Source organism: Nuphar pumila, chromosome 2 (genome assembly GCF_984573655.1).
Source record: "Nuphar pumila chromosome 2, dmNupPumi1.hap1.1, whole genome shotgun sequence".
Lineage (NCBI taxonomy): Eukaryota > Viridiplantae > Streptophyta > Magnoliopsida > Nymphaeales > Nymphaeaceae > Nuphar > Nuphar pumila.
The window spans coordinates 21014327-21033652 of NC_143250.1; the positions used below are offsets into that span (position 1 = coordinate 21014327).

Sequence of the window (19326 nt, forward strand, 5' to 3'; positions counted from 1 at the left end):
ATATATATATATATATATATATATGTGTGTGTGTGTGTGTGTGTGTGTGTGTGTGTGTAATTCATATATAATTTATTTGACTGTTTTTTAGTTATATTTTTTGTTGATTGTTTAGTGTTTATAAGTTATGTATACATTGTATAGTTTACGTACTTGTAATTTTTTGTAATATTATCATATTATAACTTATAAGCTAAGTCACAGGGACTCAGCAAAGCAGGTGCTGCACCCGCGTCAATGCGACGTGGGTGCCCGTGCGGGTGCAGCACCGGATGTGTTCAACACGATCCTGGGTGCGGTCAATGCACCCAGGGTCATTTTGGTCCAATTTTTCGGACGTTAAAAAAAACGATGAAAAAGGAGGGTTAGGCAAAAAATTTTGCCCTAATCTCCTCTCCCGCGCAGCTCAGCTTGAGTCCTCCGAACGCCTCTGCCTGACGCCACCTCCTCCTCTCCCTCGTCGCAGGTACCCTCTAGCTCCCTCTCTTTCTCTCTCTCTCTTGTGTCAACAATGGAAGGGTCGGGGCCCCCTGCTCCCTCTCATGTTGGGTCGGCAGGGGAGGGGTTGAGCCCCCCCTCTCGCTCTCTTGTTGGGTCGGCAGGGGAGGGACCGACCCCCCATGGTCCCTTTGATTTCGGCAAGGGAGAGGCTCGACCCCTCCCTGTTTTCCGCAGGGGAAGGAACGAACCCCCCACCCTGCTCACATTGATTTCAGGGGAGGGGGGGTCGATCCCCCCTTCTCGCTCTCTTGTTGGGTCGGCAGGGGAGGGGCCGAGCCCGTCCCCCCCTCTCGCTCTCTTGTTGGGTCGGCAGGCAAGGGGCTGAGGCTCCCCTGCTCCCTCTGTTTTCGGCAGGGGAGGGGGGCGAGCCCCCCTCTCGCTCTCTTGTTGGGTCGGCAGGGGAGGGTCCAAGCCCCCCTGCTCCCTTTGTTTTCGACATGGGAGGGGTCGAGCCCCCCCCCCCCCCCCCCTTCGCTCTCTTATTGGGTCGGCAGGGAAGGGGCTGCTGCATGCTCCCTATGTTTTCGGCAGGGGAGGGGTCGAGCCCCCTTCCCTGCTCCCTCTTATTTCAGGGGAGGGGCTGAGTCCCTCCCTGTTTTTGGCAGGGGATATATATATATATATATATATATATATATATATATATATATATATATATATATATATATATATCAAGATAATGTTTGTAGAATTGATTTAAAATTTTGAATGTATTTTTTTTTGTGTTTTCAGGATAAAAATGACGGATAAAGGGAAAGGACTTGCGTCATCCTCATCCCAACATTTGAGTTTTGCTGCTAGTTTTGCTAATAGTTGTAGTGGGACTGATGAGGTGGGGCCACTATGGATACATGTAGATAAACTTGCAAAAACTGAAGAAGGAGGTGGTGGAAACAAGAGATTTTGATGCAAGCTCTGTGAAAGAGAATTTATTGGGTCTTACACAAGAATGAAGGCTCATTTGTTGAAGATATCAGGACATGGCATTTCAAAATGTAGAAAAGTTGATGAGGCAATGCGAAGACAATACAAGAAAATACAAAAAGAATATGAGAAGAGAAAGACAATGACCGATTCTTGCGCAGTTAGTGTGTCATTTGCAAGCCACCAAGAAGATGCTGAAAAAAAAAAGTCAATGTAGGAGGTAGAGGAACGATACAAGCAGCATTCAATACATATGGAAGAGAAGAATTAGATAAAAAAGTTGGAAAGTATTTTTATTCTAGTTCACTCTCATTTAATGCGGCTAGAAATCCTTATTGAAAGAATTTAGTAACATCATTGGCAAATTGTAATTTGAGTGGCTATGTGCCTCCAAGCTCAGAAAAAATATGAACCACTTCTTGCAGAAGAGAGGGCAAATGTGGAGAAGTTGTTGGAGATTAAAAAATATTCATGGAAGCAAAATGGAGTTTCTATTATGTCTGATGGATGGACAAATATTCAAAGGCGTCTACTAATCAATTTCATTGTTTCTTCGCTTAGTGGCCCAGTATTCTTGAAAGTAGTTGACGCATCTGGAGAATATAAAAATGCAGAGTATTTGAAGGGGTTGTTTATAGAAGTCATAAAAGAAGTGGGTGATCAGAATGTTGTACAAATTATTACAGACAACGCTCCGGTTTGTAAAAGTGCAGCATTGAGTTTGAAAAGTGACTACCCTCATATTTTTTGGACTCCCTGTGTAGCACACAGCTTAAATCTGACCTTAAAGAGCATATGCAACCCCAAATGAGAAGAAAATTTACAAGCATATGTTTTATGTTCATTGATTGAAGATTTAGAAAGAAATGTCAAAAGCATTAAAAATTTTGTTGTTAACCACCATCGTTCTAATGCTATATTTAATAGGCATTCTGACTTGAAATTTTTGAAGGTCGCTGAAATACGTTTTGCGTCCATCATTGTGATGGTGAGGAGGATTAAAAAAGTGAAGAATGCTTTTGTTAGCATGGTGACTGATGAAAATTGGACATTTTATCGTGTTGATGATGATGTCAAGGATCAAGAAATTAAGAAATTCATTGTTGACGATGAGTTTTGAGACAAAGTAGTATACTTTCTTCAATTTACCCAACCTATTTGGGAAATGTTGAGAGAAATTGATAAGGATGAGCTCATACTTTACAGAGTTTATGAAATGTGGGATAATATGATTGAAAAAATACAAGTTGTTTTTAAGCATGAAGAAAAAAATCCTGCATTGGATGATTCAGAATTTTTTAACCATATTCATTCAATTTTAGTCAGAAGATGAGATAAGAGCAACACTCCTTTGCATTGCATGGCACATTCGCTTAATCCAAAATATTATGCAAAAAAGTGGCAAGCAGGTGGTATTGGTCGTGTCCCTCCAAATCTAGACCCAGAGGTATCAAGACATAGAAATATGTGTATGATAAGACTTTTTCCTGAAGCATATCTTGTAAATCAAGTCACACAAGAGTTTGAAAAATTTTCATCTTCGAGATTATATGGACCAGCATTATTTGCGAGAGAGGAGGATAACATAGATCCTATCACATGGTGGTCAACATTTGGATCAAAAACACCTCTTCTCCAACGTCTTGCATTACGATTTCTATCGCAACCTGCTAGTTCATCTTGTTATGAAAGAAATTGGAGCACATATTCTCAAATCCACAACGTGAAGAGAAACAAACTCACAAGCAAGTGTGCAGAGGATTTAGTATATGTTCATTCAAATATTCGACTACTTTCGCGAACTAATGATGAATACAGGTACTAATTTGCTCTCTTAGTTATTTGATTATTTATTTTTTAATTTTTCATTTAAATATACTTTTATTGTATTTAACATTTTCAAATTAGGTTTGTAACGCAGACAAGGAACATCCAAATTTTGGGATGTAAACCCAGAAGAGTGTGACTTCGATGGAGACCATGATTTCAACATGACAAACATGGCTTCATCTGAGCCCAGTCTTCCTTCTAATGATGAAGAAGAAAATTATTAAGATCCATTACTTTTGGTATGTAATTTTGTTCTTTTCTGCTTCACTTATTTGATAGATATTTAGGTTGATTTATGTAATTGCTTTATTTGATTGATATTTAGGTTGATATATTGTATGCATGATGAATGATATTATGACAATATTAACTGTTAAAACTTCAAAATTATATAATATATATATATATATTTATATTTTTGCCCTGCCGCACCCCCACACCCTAGGTTTTTTAAAGTGCTGCACCCCCGCACCCGCACCCGCACCCGCACCCATGTGACTTAGCTTATAAGCTATATCACATAGGTGTGACTGCGGGTGCGAGTGCGGCAATGCGTCACTTTAAAAAAACTTGGGTGCGGGGAGGGTATTGTTAAGATTAATGTAATATAATATATATATATACATATATATTGTGTAATATATATATGTATATTATGTACATATTGTAATAATATATATAATATACATAATATATAAAATAATATATTATATATTATAAATATATATAATATATATGGGACTCAAGTCAAAGCTAGTTTGACTTTCTCCCAATGGCTAGAACACTAGCCGTTGGGAGCTAGTCAAAGCACTCGATGGCTAGAATTCTAGCCGTTGAGAACTCTCTCTCATTCTTTAATGAGATAGGACTTCCCCTCTCTATTCTACTTCTTCTCTCCTTTACTTTTCTCTATAAAAGGATATGAGTGTGCCTTGTAAAGTGAGAGAGTAATGTGTAGTATTAGGTATTTTATGTGTTTTGAGAGTTATGTAGTGAGGAACTTATGTAATTTTTTCTTTTGTATCTCTAGTGTCCATTATGACTAGAGTTATTCAATGTAATTTTTCTTTGTCCATTATGAATAAAATTGTTCATTCACTTTTTCATGTAACATTTTAGCTCTCATGTTTTTATCAAGATGTTTTATGTTCTTGGAGACCGTCATGGAGTGTGTTGGGATTCATGTTATTTCAAGACATGGTACTATAACCTTGGCATCATAGTCTTAGAAAGGATTTGTATGTATGAATAGTATGGACTCAAGGATTTCGCATTTTGGTATGTATCTTTGTCTTTCTACCTTTATATGTATGGTAGGTGGTTTTTCTAAATGGGTTATGTTAATATTACATGTTTTCTTTTGAAATTAGAATACGTAGAGATTGTTATCTTTTGATATATGAAATATGTTTTTAAATTATGAATATGTAGTGAAAATTTATATTTTTGCAAAGATATGTGATTTCTTAAAATCTTATGTATGTTCATGTTTTTCAAAATAATAAATTTTATGTTTGAAAGTTCTTTAATGTATGTGTATACATGGACTACCTTGGGATTGTTAATATATTGTAATGTTTCTTTAGGTTATTTTTTAATTATGAGACCAAGATATTATGCTCTCATAGAGGTCTTTTCTATCAGTATATGAATGTCTTATTTCATGAGTGATATAGCTCTATCATTAGGGGTGGCAATTTCTGACACGACCCGCCAACCCGCCTCTTAGGCGGGTTCGGGTTGGGCTTAAGCCAACCCGTTTAATAAACGGGTCGACCCGCGTAACCCGTTTATTAAACAGGTCGGGTTCGGGTTGGGGGTATGCCAACCCGCCAACCCGACCCACCAACCCGACCCGTCAACCCGCCAACCCGACCCGTCAACCCATCAACCCGACCCGTCAACCTGACCCGCGAACCTGAGAACCCGTTTACCCGATCCAACCCATTTATTAAATGGGTTGGCGGGTCATGTCGGGTTACCCGTTTATTAAACGGGTCGGGTTCGTGTTTGCCACAACCGACCCGTTTAATAAACGGGTCGGGTTCGGGTTGAGGTATGCTGACCCACCAACCCGTCGGGTCGACCCGCCAACCCGACATGATTGCCACCCCTATCTATCATTATACAAGTTATTAAGATTATTTTCAAAATTAATGACTTTGTGAAATCACATGGTATATGCCTCAAGTAATTTTTATGAGTATTAAGCATGGCTTATACTCGAATGCATATTTTAAAATATTAAATGTGTTTCTCTTAGTGGATTATTGCGCTTATGCTTCCTCTTGAGCATTGTTAAAACTTATTTTTCTTTTTAGTCTTTAGTAGATTTTATGTGTTTTTTGTCCATTGGTGATTTATTGATTTGAAAACTTGTGCACTCTTGCAACTCCTAGTGGTTTCTTTGTTATGCTTCAATATTTTTCTTAGAAATTTCATATTTGTTGTATGACGTATATGGGTTCATGATTAGAGATCATTAGGTATGTTATTTCTATATGTAGATCTTTATGAATTTCTACATGTTTGCTTTCAATTGTCTCTTAGTAGACTTATGATTTAGCTCTAACCTCTTACCATATGTGCTCTTGTCTCTTTAATGAGACTTATTGTTCTTTTGTATGTAATGTGCTTAGTGCACTTCTTTATTGTTGGTAGATTTATGATTTTTTCTCTATGTAGAGTGCCTATATTGGGCATGACTCGTTAAAATTTGTGAAAATTACCATAAGATATCATGTATTGCATAAAATTGCATCAATTGAAATATTATTGTACATATGATTGCACAAATTTTTATGCTAAGGTTGTTATCTAACTTTATTAGATTTGAAACTTGTCTTTTCAAATCGGATATTTGATATGAACTCACCTATTTAGAAAATGAATTATGTAAGTATATATTGTCTTTTTATGACATTTGAATTGTCCATCACAGAATTTTATATGATGCATCATTTCTCTTGGCCTTGTTGTAGGGTCAGGGTTAGCCGTTGAGGTGAGTTATGTGTGAACCTCAAATCATCTTTTAAATCTGCAATTATCAAAGTTTATGTGTCGTGTTGACACAAGTCTTGGATCTAAATTGATAGTTGATTGGCCTCTAAATCTATATATGCTTTTGTTGATTCAGAGATGTTTGTTGAGGTGAGTTGTGTTGTGTGCACCTCATTTTATGTCAGTTTAAGATTATCAAATTATGGTTTGGCTCTAACTGACAGTTGTTTGATCTCTGGATCTGAGAGTGTTGTATCACTTATTTGTTGTATGGCCATTGTTATTATAGATGCTTATAAGTCTGCTTATCTGTGATGGCTATCTATTTTTTGAAATATGGTTAAAATTGATAATATTATTGATCACATAATTGTGTTTTCATTATAAGTTTTCTTACCTCGAGTGTCTTTGTAATATTGTGTGTTTTTCTATAATATTAAATTATGAAACTTCATAAAATTTGGCTAAGTGTTTCGTAAAGTCGATACAAATCTATGATTTTAGGTGAAGTCAGCTGAGTCTGGGCTTAGCACAGGACCCATTGACAAGACCCAAATGAGCCAATTAAGATTTGGTAAGACTTTTTATTTTTTTACCTTTAAAATCGAGCAAAATTCAAGTTAAATTCAGTTGAATTTAGAGGCAAAATTCAAGTAATATATCATTAGATGCGTCTCAAAATTTTGAAATCATTAATATTTTGTTTTTCTGAATTCGGGCTACGGTTGGCCCAAAATGGCATTTTTTCAAAAATGACCCGCCTCGATGTGACCGATTTTGGATTGGATCAGATTGGATCTGATCTGTATTATCCAAGTTAATATGGATCCGGACCCAGTCCAAGACCCATATTAATTAGGATCTGGTCCAAGTTGAGTTTCATATGGATATTGGATATGGATTTGGATCTTGAATACAAATCCAAATCCAAAATCCAATTCCAACCAATTTAAAGTTTTAAATTCAATATAAAAGTTTAATTGAATGAAATTTAAATTTAAAAAGACTCCCAGAGGGGTGAGACACCCTCTAGAACTTTTTAAAATTTTATTATTTAATAAATAATTAATTCTTAATTAATTATTAATAATTATTTAATTCCAAAATTTATCTTGGATATGGCAGTTACCTATTAAAGAGGAGATTCTAGAGGGAGCGTCACCCTCTAAAAAGATCCAAAAATAATTCAAATAATAAAAAATAAAATACTAGATAAAAGTGGTTAAAGAGAGAAAGAGAGAGTTCTACACTTGTAGAACTCTATCCTCAATCAAAATTGGACTCTAGAGGGGCGTCACCCTCTAGAGTAGTCCATCCTCTACTTAAGGCTCAAAAAAAAAAGGTGAAAGAAAAAAAGAGAGGAAAAGAATAAAAAAGAGGGAGAGAGAAAATTGTGGGAGAGGAGAGAGAAAGGGAAAAGAGAGAAGAAAAAGATAGGATAAGAAAAAGGAGAGGATCTCCTCTCTTTCCGATCATCCGACGTATTTTTCCGTGTTCAAACGAAGGGATGGATTTCTCTCCAAGTCTTTACGGGAAAGAATGCGTAAAAATCTAATTTATGTAATGGTTTGAGAAAGAAAGGAAATCTGGTTGCAAAAAAACATAGATTTAGGCATAGGTAGTGTCTATTTTATCAGATTTATGTATGTATATATATGTAGATCGATTTCCCTACTTGCGCAAATCTGAAAATATATGTAAATATATTTTCAGATTTGTCTATACCCATGGTTTTAACTCTTTTTCACGAAGAATTTGTATATAATGAAAGAAGCATGTAAATAGATTTTTTTCCAGTACCTCAGTTATGTAGATGGGCATGAAATCTGTTATTACCGAGTGTATATATATATACATGTGCGCAGATTTATTTTATGAAGGACGATTTCCTCTTTGTATTAAAACCTGATTTTTTTCTCTTTGTATACCTACCGTTTTTTTTTCTGTATATGCATAGCATGAATACAAAATGGTGTAATGCACATGTTCTTAAGTTCAAATCTGCTCGACTATACATATGGGCAGATCTAGGCAGATCTGTCAATTTTTACAGAGGTGCATATCTGGTCCAGATCTGATGATTTTTAAATTGTTATCAAACTGTGCGTAAATCGTTATATTCTTTGTATGCTTCGTCATGCTAATTCATTGTACTGGAAGGATAAACCATCTGATTGGCTACCTGTTATAGGGGACCATTTGTAATTGTTTTTTGTTATTATGATAAATAGAATTTAGGGAAACCCCCCAGTGTTTACTCCTCAAAAAAAATGAATATAAAATTTTATAAAAAAAAGATTTTAAAGTTTATATCTATATCACACGGACACTTCACTTAGCATATGTATCCCATGTTGACAAGACACGACACTCGGATACTCCAGGATGCTTCATAAACACAGTCAAACAAGTGCTGGACAAAGTCCACATTGTGTTGTAAACTTTATAAATTTCTTTATATAATCTTAATTACTTACTCTGTATTCACTTTCATTCTTTTTCTTTTAAAATTTGTCATCTGTTACATCACATATTAATTTCAACTTTAGTTTTATTGTTTTTAATTATAGTGATTCATAATTGTTGTTTATACACATCTATGTAGTCAAAAGCCCCAAGTAGTCTGCCTAGCCGGTCAGGCATAAGTAAAATGCCTAGGCTTTGCAATTCCTAAGTGGGTATCTTAAAAGGTACCAATTTTGCCGACTAGGCACCGACTAAGGCACCTAGTCAGCGACTAAGTTGCCTCCACCTAGGCACGAGGGCAGTTTAGCCATTTATTATTCTTATATATATTGTTATTTTTTGTATATATATAATTATATATACATGTGTGTGTTTGTGTGATTTGTTCTGTGAAGTCGTGAAAACATGCTTAGTTATTATATATATATATATATATATATATATATATGTGTGTGTGTGTGTGTGTGTGCTACTTTGCTTTTGGGATTTTTTTTGTGAAACATTGAAAGCATACACAGTTAATTTTAATTTATTATGTTTTTTATATATGTGTGTGTTTGTTTCTGATGAATTTTTCTATAAAATCCTAAAAGCATGTTTGGTATTATGAATTATGTAATATGTTATTTATATATGTATGTGTTATTGTGCTTCTGTGAAATGTTGAAAGCATATTTTGTTTTGATTATAATGAATATGTTATGAATAATTAAAATATATATGTGTGTACAAATTTATATATATATATATGTATATTCTGGTTATGTATATTAATATATTTTGTGAAAGCATGTGTAATTTTGTACTTGTGTAATGAAAACATCTTATTAGTAAAAGAATTAAACATATTTTTATGTATATTTTGTGCATTTTTTTATATTTTAATTGGGGTACCGACTAGTGCGATAGTGATGGATAAGCTTACGAGACCAATTCAAGAAAATGTACCGTGGTGTATGTTGTTTGCTGATGATATTGTTTTGATTGATGAGTCTAGAGCTGGGGTTAATGCTAAGTTAGAATTATGGAGACAGACATTGGAAGCTAGAGGTTTTAAGTTGAGTAAGAGTAAGACTGAATATATGGAATGTCGGTTTAGTAAGCAACGAAGTAGTGATGGGAGTCTAGTGAAGCTTGGTGAGCAAGAAATACCGGTGAATGATTATTTCAAATATTTGGAATCCATCATTCAAAAGTATGGAGAAATTGATGGAGATGTAAATCATAAGATAAAGGTTGGGTGGATGAAATGGAAAAGTGCAACTGGAGTGTTGTGCGATCGTAGAATGCCATTGCGGTTGAAGGGAAAGTTTTATAGGACGACTATTAGACCCGCTTTACTATATGAACCAAAATGAATTTCTTTTTTGGTTCATATCGCTGACCCCAATTGTTTTGGGATGAAGGCGTAGTTGTTGTTGTTGTTGTTGTTGTTGTTGTGGGGTACCGACTAGTCCTGCTTAGTCTTTGACTAGTCTTTTTAGGGGTCTACCGACTAGGCACTGCTTAGTGCTTTTGGCTACATAGATACACACGCACAAACATTTATGTGTATGCGACCATGCCCTCCTATCATAATTCTTCAGAATTACCGTATCGTACCAAGCGTATCCACATTGTGTTCCGTGCCGGCATTCATATCCATGTGACAGATTCAGATTGAGATGTTATAGATAGTAGAGACGGGAAAGAACAAAAGAGAAGAAAGAAAATAGGCGGTTAAGATAGAGAACATGGTCAAAATAAACACATTAAAGTGGATGATGGGAGAAACAAGCATAGTATCAAGAAGAATTTTATTAAATAAAGTTTAAAAATAAACCAGCTAAAGAGAAGGAAGAAAAGGACAGTTGAGCTGGTTTATATATGAAGAGGTAAAACTAAACCATATAGATTGAGCAAACTAAGGAAGCACCGATTGAATTGTTTACCAGAGATATGAATAAATAAATAGACCTTACATAGGCAAAGAATGAAGAGATTTAACCAATAAGGCCTACTCTATAGATAACAAGACTTGATGATATGCATATATACATGTAGAAATGTCTCTGTGTGCGTGTGTAGACAGATAGACCACCTTAAAGCATCAGTTCATGAGAAAAGGAAGTGCTGTTTTCATAGGGGTCGTTTGTGGTACCTGCTCATTCATGTTAAAGGATTTTCGTAAAATAGTTTGTATTAGTACTTAAGTAGAGTACAGTCAAAGTCATAATAGTCAACTCTGTCCAGATTTAGTTCTTTGGTCTTAAATGTAAATTATTTATGTTCTAGGGGCATCTTAATCATGTAAAAAAATTTAAAAGAGTGGTTGACCCTTATATTAACTTTGTATGAACCCTAAAGAAGCTAATGAAGTTCTCTTGTATTCCTCTCACTGGTCTCTTAGGCTTCTTCATCTTGTATACATAATCCAAAGATGTGGAATAAGCTGGGATATTGGTTAGTGCTCCACAATGAAATTTTTCCATCTTATTCGTATTTTCTGGATAATTGGACAACCCCCAGATGTCAACTTTTTATTTTTTCCTTATTATCTTCTCAACTTTTAATCTCATGCATGCACACATACACACATCTAAATCTTTTGAAACTCCCATTTCTTTTATTTTTATTTTATTAATCTTTCCCTCATTTTAAGCTCCAAGTGTATTTTCAATGGTTAGGCCTATGATATTCAAAATTGTAGAAATCCCCATTAACAGCATCTATATTCAATTTTTTCCACCTATTTAACGCTAAGTTCTCCATAAGATTAAGTATAGAAATCTAAAGATCCTCTAAAATAAGATATGCCATTTCCTTTGATGCATGAAAGAGAAAACAACAAATTTTATCCTTTTAAAAGAAAGGTATTCCAAGAACTCCAAAGGTTTCTAACTTCTCAACTGGAAATGAAAACAATAAAAAACAACCATTAAAATGGAAAAAGTAACCACTAGAGATTCTAAGGTGAAACCATTACCGTAATATGGGAAGCACAGTACTTCCATTCCCACATCCGACCTCTAAAACTTTAGAATAATCGCATGCACTCAGCAACTCAGGAAATTCCTTCAGCAAATACCTCCTCTCCTGCAAGCATACAAAATTCTAGACTCAGGAAAGAGAAAACACTGTTTGCTAAGATGGTTAGATAATAAAATCAGTTCATTGGACAAAAAAGACAATTGCATGGTGGTCTGCATCATTCTAGTAAGGAAATTGTCATGGAATGTAGCATTTCTAAAATGGGGACATATGTAATGCCATTACTACTTTTGGATGGGCTAATGAAAATTTCAAGACTAATAATAAAGCTGATGATCTAACAACAGAATTTATTAACTACATGAATTTGAGTAGAGTGTACTGTAACTACTAACTAGAATAAAAGCTAAAATGGGCACCGCATGGCTGTGTTTAAAAAAATGTGGGTATGTGCATTGCAAAATTAAAAAAAAGAATAGGAAAGAAAAAGACAGAAAAAGGGAACTTTAAAACTTTTTATTAAACTAAATTTTTATTATCTGGATGAAACTAGATGAAGCAACATTTTGTGGGATCTTTAGAACTTTTTTTTAGACTAAAATTTTATGATCTGGATGAAACTAGATGAAACTGACAAACATAGAAAAGTAGAGAATAAGGAGAGAGAGAGAGAGAGAGTCATGCAGCAAAGTCCAAAACCCTCTATTGTTTCTATTGGAGTTGGATATCCCATCTTATTGAGTATTTATAGAAAAAGATTACAGCAGTTATTCCCTTTTTGGGAAGTTACATAACTGATTAGGATACACAACAGGTTGTAATAATCTCTCAAGGATTCAAAATACAATGCCTACTAGGGCAAGAGCACAATCACAACCCACACAGCCGTACTCACAAGAGCCACAAGAGCACACTCATAATATTAAAATAAATATTTTATTAAGCTTAAAATGCATAAAACATGCATGTTAGATAAAAGGGGTACACCCCACATATATACAAAAGAGAGAGACTAGCTAGCCATTAGGATGGTTTAACGGCTAGCAGGCGTAAAGTCTAAAATGCCCATAAGGGCAATACAAAAGACAAAAAAATGTGGAAATAATAAAAAACAAAAAGTACAAAGAAAACCTAAAATACATCCTAAAAATAAAGAAAAATATGATATACAGATACCTTTGTTGTCAAAGGTGGCGACCTAGGCGCAGCCCCACCGCATGGGAGATTGAGCTTGGGCGGTGGGGCCCTATTTTACCGCCTAGGCTTAAAGGCTTGTTTTTTTATGGACTGATTTTCCATCTCCTATTGCAGAGTTAAGGAATCCACAAAATGAGTGGCTGCAACAGTGCTTGTGGACTGCAGTGAAATTCCACTAGAGAGGGGGTGAATAGTGAAATATGATTATGATCGATAAAATAAAATAATTGAGCAATAAGGCACAACACAGAAGTTATACTGGTTCGGTCAATATCCAGACCTACATCCAGTCCCCAAGCGAACCACTTGAGATTTCCACTATAACATCCGAGTCACCAGATAAATAGTACAACACCCTCTTCCCAAGAGGTCTTCTTCTCTCAACAGAGAAGGGGCACACCCACTTCCCAAGAGGTCTTCTTCTCTCAACAGAGAAGGGCAACACCCTCTTTCACAGAGGTCTACTTCTTTAAACAAAGAATGAATACAGTGGATAAACAGAGTTACAATACTTCCTATAGAACCTTCAGAATGATATGAATGCACGAATGAAGGATTCTAAGAATGTTCTGTTTGTCACTCAGAGGATACTCTTTGTCAAAGAGCTGGACTTGACTTTTTCTCTTTTCTTTCTTTTTCTTTTTCTCTTTCTTTTTCAAGGCTCTCTTTTCAAATCACGAATAGAAAATTTTTCTCTTTGTAAGCTCACACGTCTATTTCGTTCCTCTTTTTTGAATAGTTTATGTGTGTGTGTTTATATAGCTTATAAAAAGTAGTCGTTACATTTTGGAATTGTAACTTTTTGAAATGTGAAATGTTAGGTCATTTCAAAAACATCTTTTAGAGAAGTTCGAGAATGCCTTTTTCCATAAAGGTGAAATAGAGGGTACACTAGTCGTTGTAATATTTTCAGGTAATACATATTTTATGTAAAAAGTCTATTTCTTACAATAGTACATTTTAACGTTCGGTTGTAGTTTTGTCTTTATTCTAATTAATGATTTGAGGTACATCAGTACTTCTTTACTTTAAATGAGTGTAAGTACTATGAGTGCTTTGAGATATTTATTTGTGCATAGTCATGTCAAGTGTATTCTTTATGTAGTGTATTTCAAAGTCTCCAGAGAGAATGAGGACCAAAAGGAAGGTCGACATTCTTTGGGAAGGATATTTAGAAAGGATTTGTTACAGAAGGCATTTAATGCTTTGTAGAGAGAATGATGACTTCAAGTAAGTCGACATTCTATGGTTATAAAAAAGTAACTAGAGTCCTTTTAAAACCATATTTTATTTGTTTTTCTTATGTGTAGCCGATTTATGTTTTTGTCTTCTTCTTGTATTTAAGAAACATTTCATTAGAGAAGATAACTAAAGTCTTTTCAAAAACATATTTTATTTGTTTTTCATATGTAGCCGATTTTATGTTTTTGTCTTTTTCGTACATTCGTTTTTTCATGTTGTCTTGTATATAGTGTAAGGTACAATGATAAAATGTCTTTTTCATAAAAGGTTGTAAGAAGGTACAATTATTATATGACAAAATGTCTTTTTCATAAAAGGTTGTAAGAAGGTACAATTATTATATGACAAAATGTCTTTTTCATAAAAGGTTGTATGAAGGTACACTTATTGGTTTTCAAAAAAGAAGCTTTTTGAAACTATCGTATACTTTTATGATATAGTATGTATGAATGAGTATGTAATATGCAAAATGCAAGTTCCTGAAGGTTCTGTTACATATGACTCTAAAGAAGAAAAAAAAATCTTCATCTTGAGGTAGCCGATTTCTTCATTTGAGCTTTAGGAAAGCATGGCTCATCAAGCTTTTTTCTTCAAGGAGTATGATTGCACCATAGTTGTATTTGAACTTGAAGTCTCCATCCTTATTGGGTGAGATATCCTTGCATCAAATACTCGTTAGATTTAAGGCAAAACATATTCAGTCATAATATAACATTATTTCAAGAGAACATATTATCATATTATATAAAATCAAATGAGACAGTGTATCATATTATGTGACATCAAAACCGAGTTTCTCAACATTCTCCCCATTTTTGATGATGACAAAATATGCTCCCCCTGTCAAAACGACATTATGCATAGAAATAATAATATGATAAAAAAAATAAAATAATGTTTAAAGAGAGAATATTTCTCCAATAATTGGAGACAGGTTTTTTCCCCCTTTGTCATGGACAAAAAGGAGGGATCAGAGTAAAAAAAATATTACAGACCGAAAGTATAAAAGTAATTTAAAAGTTATTACAGATAAAAAAAATGAGTTTATCTCGAAGGTGGAGAAGGTGAATGTGGTCGGTTGGCACGATTCCGCTTGCGAGTCTGCTGCAACAGAGCTTGATTACGAAGGATTCGATCCTGAGTTTGCTCGATATCCATCATAGCAGAAAAGTAATTGAAGGAGGATATTGGATCTGCTTCATCAGAGTCGGGCATGTGCAGGGACCTTAGATTGAAGGTGGTACCATCGAGGACTTGAGAGGGACGGAGGATGACTTCGTTGTGAAGTGGTACTTGGAAGTATTTGAGAATGGGAGTTACGAAACACCCAAAAAGAAGAGGCTCAAATTTCTGATAACGAATAAAGAGGTCGAAAAGAATGGATGACCAATTTATCGGAAGAGACGAAAAGATTGCGTAGATAAGAAGAGAGATTTTTCGAGGAACTAATCCCTGGCGGGGGCGCTTGGGATAGATATTGTGGAGAAGAATCTGGGCAAGTAGCTGAGCATGAGGTTGGAGATTCCTCATGTGCCACGGAAGTTGGTAGCAGTTGGTGCAGAGAAGTATTTTTCGAAGTACCGATCGGTCGATTTGTACTATGGTATTAAGGTCGGTACCGGTGGTAGGTAGGTTTAGAATTCTACCTAGGTCGGAAGCATCGAAAATCATCAGCTGTCCTCGGACTTTGCTGGTGATTGAGGTCTGTTCATGATCAGTAGAGAAGTTGGTATAAAACAGTCGGACTAGTTCGGGATAATAGGCAGCTGGGGATGAAGATCCTATTAGAGGTTTGAGTTCAGGGAGATAGGTGTCTAAGTCGAAGAGCATGAAGTCGTCAAAGTTGATCATTTTACCTTCATGAATGGGGCGAGAGCATAGTGAGTTGTAAGTGTGAAACAAATCTGGATACCTTAGATCGGCTGTTGTAATCACATTGTTGGAGGAAGAAGAGGCCATTGCAAGAGTTTGTAACAAAAAAGAACTAAGGAGAGCGAGTTTGAACCGAGAGAAAGTTTGTATAAGGATAGAAAAGTTCGAATGGAATGGTAAGAGATGAACCAATTGATTTAAATAGAAAGAAGAAAATAATTGTTGAATGACATTGGAAGTGAGTAATTTTTAGATTTTAGTCAAATAAGGAAATCCGTGAGTAGTAAGTTAAGAGACTTGTGAATGACAAATCAAATCAATGTTTGAGGATAGTGTATTATATTAGATTGAGGAGGACATAGTTATTGAAAAATATAGATTTTACTATGGATGAGTTTATCGACTAGTGAGGGAAACCATTAATAGAGTATGGGGTGTCATGTTGAATAAAAAATGATTGATCTTGAAAATAATGGCCTAATAAAACAAACTTGTTACTCTATGTGGAGGGATTCTAAATTCGTGAATGGAGAAAAAAAGATGATGTGGATATCTAGAAATGAGAGAAAGATGATAAAGGACAATATTTACTTGATTTAGATATGACATAAAGTAAAGTTAGAATAAAGGTTTGCTTGGAGACAAGACTTTAAAGGTTCTCGATTTTAGAGGGATATACAATAAGAGAGAGGCAAGGTCACGGATGGAAAGAAAGGTCATAGGGTGATCGTGTACTTTGAAAGATATGACATTTTAAAGAAAAGAGTGCTTTTTTTTTTAAATGTTTCATGATTAATATTTGTAATTTTTATGAGTATTCGTGGATATGAGGACACATTTTGACTTTGACTAGTGGTAAGAGAAATGATGAGACAAGAAGGAGAAAAATATATAAGAATTGAAATAAGAATAGACATGTAGGAGTCGGATTCAAAAAAGTATAATAAAAAAACGTATTCGAGAGATGAAATGAGGAGACAAAGAAATATTTATGAATGAAGAGTAATAAATGTGAGTTGTCATAGAGAGAAGTGAAATGACATATATGGATTTTTGTGAAGGATAAAGAAGTAATAAAAAAGATTGATGAAAGACATGAAGTTATGATTGATATGAATTATTATTTATATTCTTAAAGAAACTCGACAAGGTCAAGTTTTAAATAAGAGTAGACAAAAACGGAGGCTTAATTTGTATACAAAAGAGATGATAAGAGATAGTTTGTTGGGCTATGATATAATAGATGATATAGTAAAAAAAATTACGTGTGAATATATCAACTAGATCTTTTAAAGGAACTAAATAGTCATTTGATTTTAACTAATGAAGAGTATGAGTTCTCATAAACTAAGTAGGACCATTTATCGTAAGAAAAGTTTTTATAAAAGGACAAAAATAATAAAGGAGTTGAGTGATGTGAACATTGTTATGATGACTTTTAATATGATTAGTTTTTATGGATATGAGAGAAAGGAGATAGGACAAGGAGTTATAATGGATGTGTACTTGAAAGATGACAAGTTAAATGACATAAAGAATGAGCCTTATAAGAATACGTGAATATGGAAACTTAGTTTGACTAACTAAAAAAGATAAGAAGGAAAGCAATTTAAAATAAGATTTAAACAAGACTTATAAGAAGTATTATAATATGTGTGATTAATTTATAAGTCACTTAGTTTGCATATTCCTAGTTCTCTTCTAATTCGTGTCAAGTCTTCATGTTTTAATGGTTTAGTGAATATGTCTGCTAATTGTTGATTAGTGGGTATGAATTCTAATTTAGTTATGTTGTTTAAGACTTGTTCTCTTAAGAAGTGGTGTCTTATTTGAATGTGCTTAGTTCGTGAGTGTAAAATAGGATTCTTAGATAGGTTTATCGCACTCGTATTATCACAGAAAATAGTTGTATTTTCAAAATTTAAACCAAAATCTTTTAAAGTTTGTTTCATCCAGATGACTTGAGTACAAGCTAGGCTAGCAGCAATGTATTCGGCTTCAGTAGTAGATAATGATACACAGTTTTGTTTCTTACTGAACCATGATACTAGTGAGTGCCCTAGCATGTGACATGTTCCACTTGTGCTTTTTCTGTCAGATTTACTTCCAGCAAAGTCAGCATTGCTGTATGAGATTAGATCAAATGTAGAGGATTTTGAATAGAATAATCCAAAATCAACTGTGTCTTTTAAATATCTCATTATTCTTTTTACAGCTTTAAGATGTGATTCTTTTGGATTTGACTGAAATCTAGCACACAAGCAAACACTAAACATTATATCTGGACGGCTAGCAGTTAAATAAAGAAGTGATCCTATCATACCTCGGTATACCTTTGTATCAACAGACTTACCATCTTCATCTTTGTCCAATACAGTAGTGGTGCTCATAGGAGTAGATTTTGAAGCAGTTGAGTTCATGTTGAACATCTTCAGAAGTTCACGAGCATACTTAGATTGATTGATGAAAACTCCATCCTTGGTTTGCTTAATATGCAGTCCAAGAAAGTAGGTGAGTTCTCCCATCATACTCATTTCGAATTCATTCTGCATGGACTTAGAAAAATCTTCACAGAGAGTACTGTTAGAAAATCCAAAGATGATGTCGTCGACATAAATTTGAACAATTAGGGTATGATTATTCACTACTTTGACAAATAGTGTAGAATCTGCTTTGCCAACAGAAAAACCAGTTTTTAATAAAAAGGTTTTAAGTCTTTCGTACCAAGCACGAGGTGCTTGTTTTAAACCATATAAAGCACGTTTGAGTTTAAAAACATGATCTGGGTATTGTTCATTTTCAAATCCTGGAGGTAGTTTTACATAGACTTCTTCATTTATAAAACCATTTAAGAAAGCACTTTCAACATCCATTTGAAATAATTTGAAATCCATATAGCTTGCATATGCTAAGAGCATTCTAATAGATTCAAGTCTAGCAACAGGAGCAAATGTTTCATCAAAGTCAAAACCTTCCTCCTGGTTGTATCCTTGAGCTACTAGTCTGGCCTTGTTTCTTATAACATTACCTGTTTCGTCTAGCTTGTTTCTGAAGATCCATCTTGTCCCAACGATTGGATGATCCTTTAGTCTAGGTACAAGATCCCAAACGTCATTTCTTTGGAATTGATTCAGTTCTTCAGTCATGGCTAGCATCCAGAACTCATCAATGATGGCTTCATCAATCTTCTTTGGTTCAAGTTGAGAAATGAATGTCATGTTTGCAATCCGTTCTAGCTGAGCTCTAGTTTGAACCCCTTTTGTTAGTTCTCCCAAAATCTGCTTTTGAGGATGATCTTTGATATCGACAAAGGTTCTTTGGTGA

General features: G+C 34.7%; 1 protein-coding gene across 1 annotated transcript in view; it reads right to left on the reverse strand.

Annotated features, from left to right (window-relative positions):
• LOC149844987 (Methyltransferase family protein) overlaps nucleotides 1-19326 on the reverse strand; it is a 60683-nt gene that overhangs the window by 16119 nt on the left and 25238 nt on the right. Inside the window, exon 2 of the mRNA XM_089997410.1 lies at nucleotides 11687-11796. Within this exon, the coding sequence (XP_089853536.1) occupies nucleotides 11687-11796 (110 nt within the window). The remainder of the gene's footprint in view (nucleotides 1-11686; nucleotides 11797-19326) is intronic.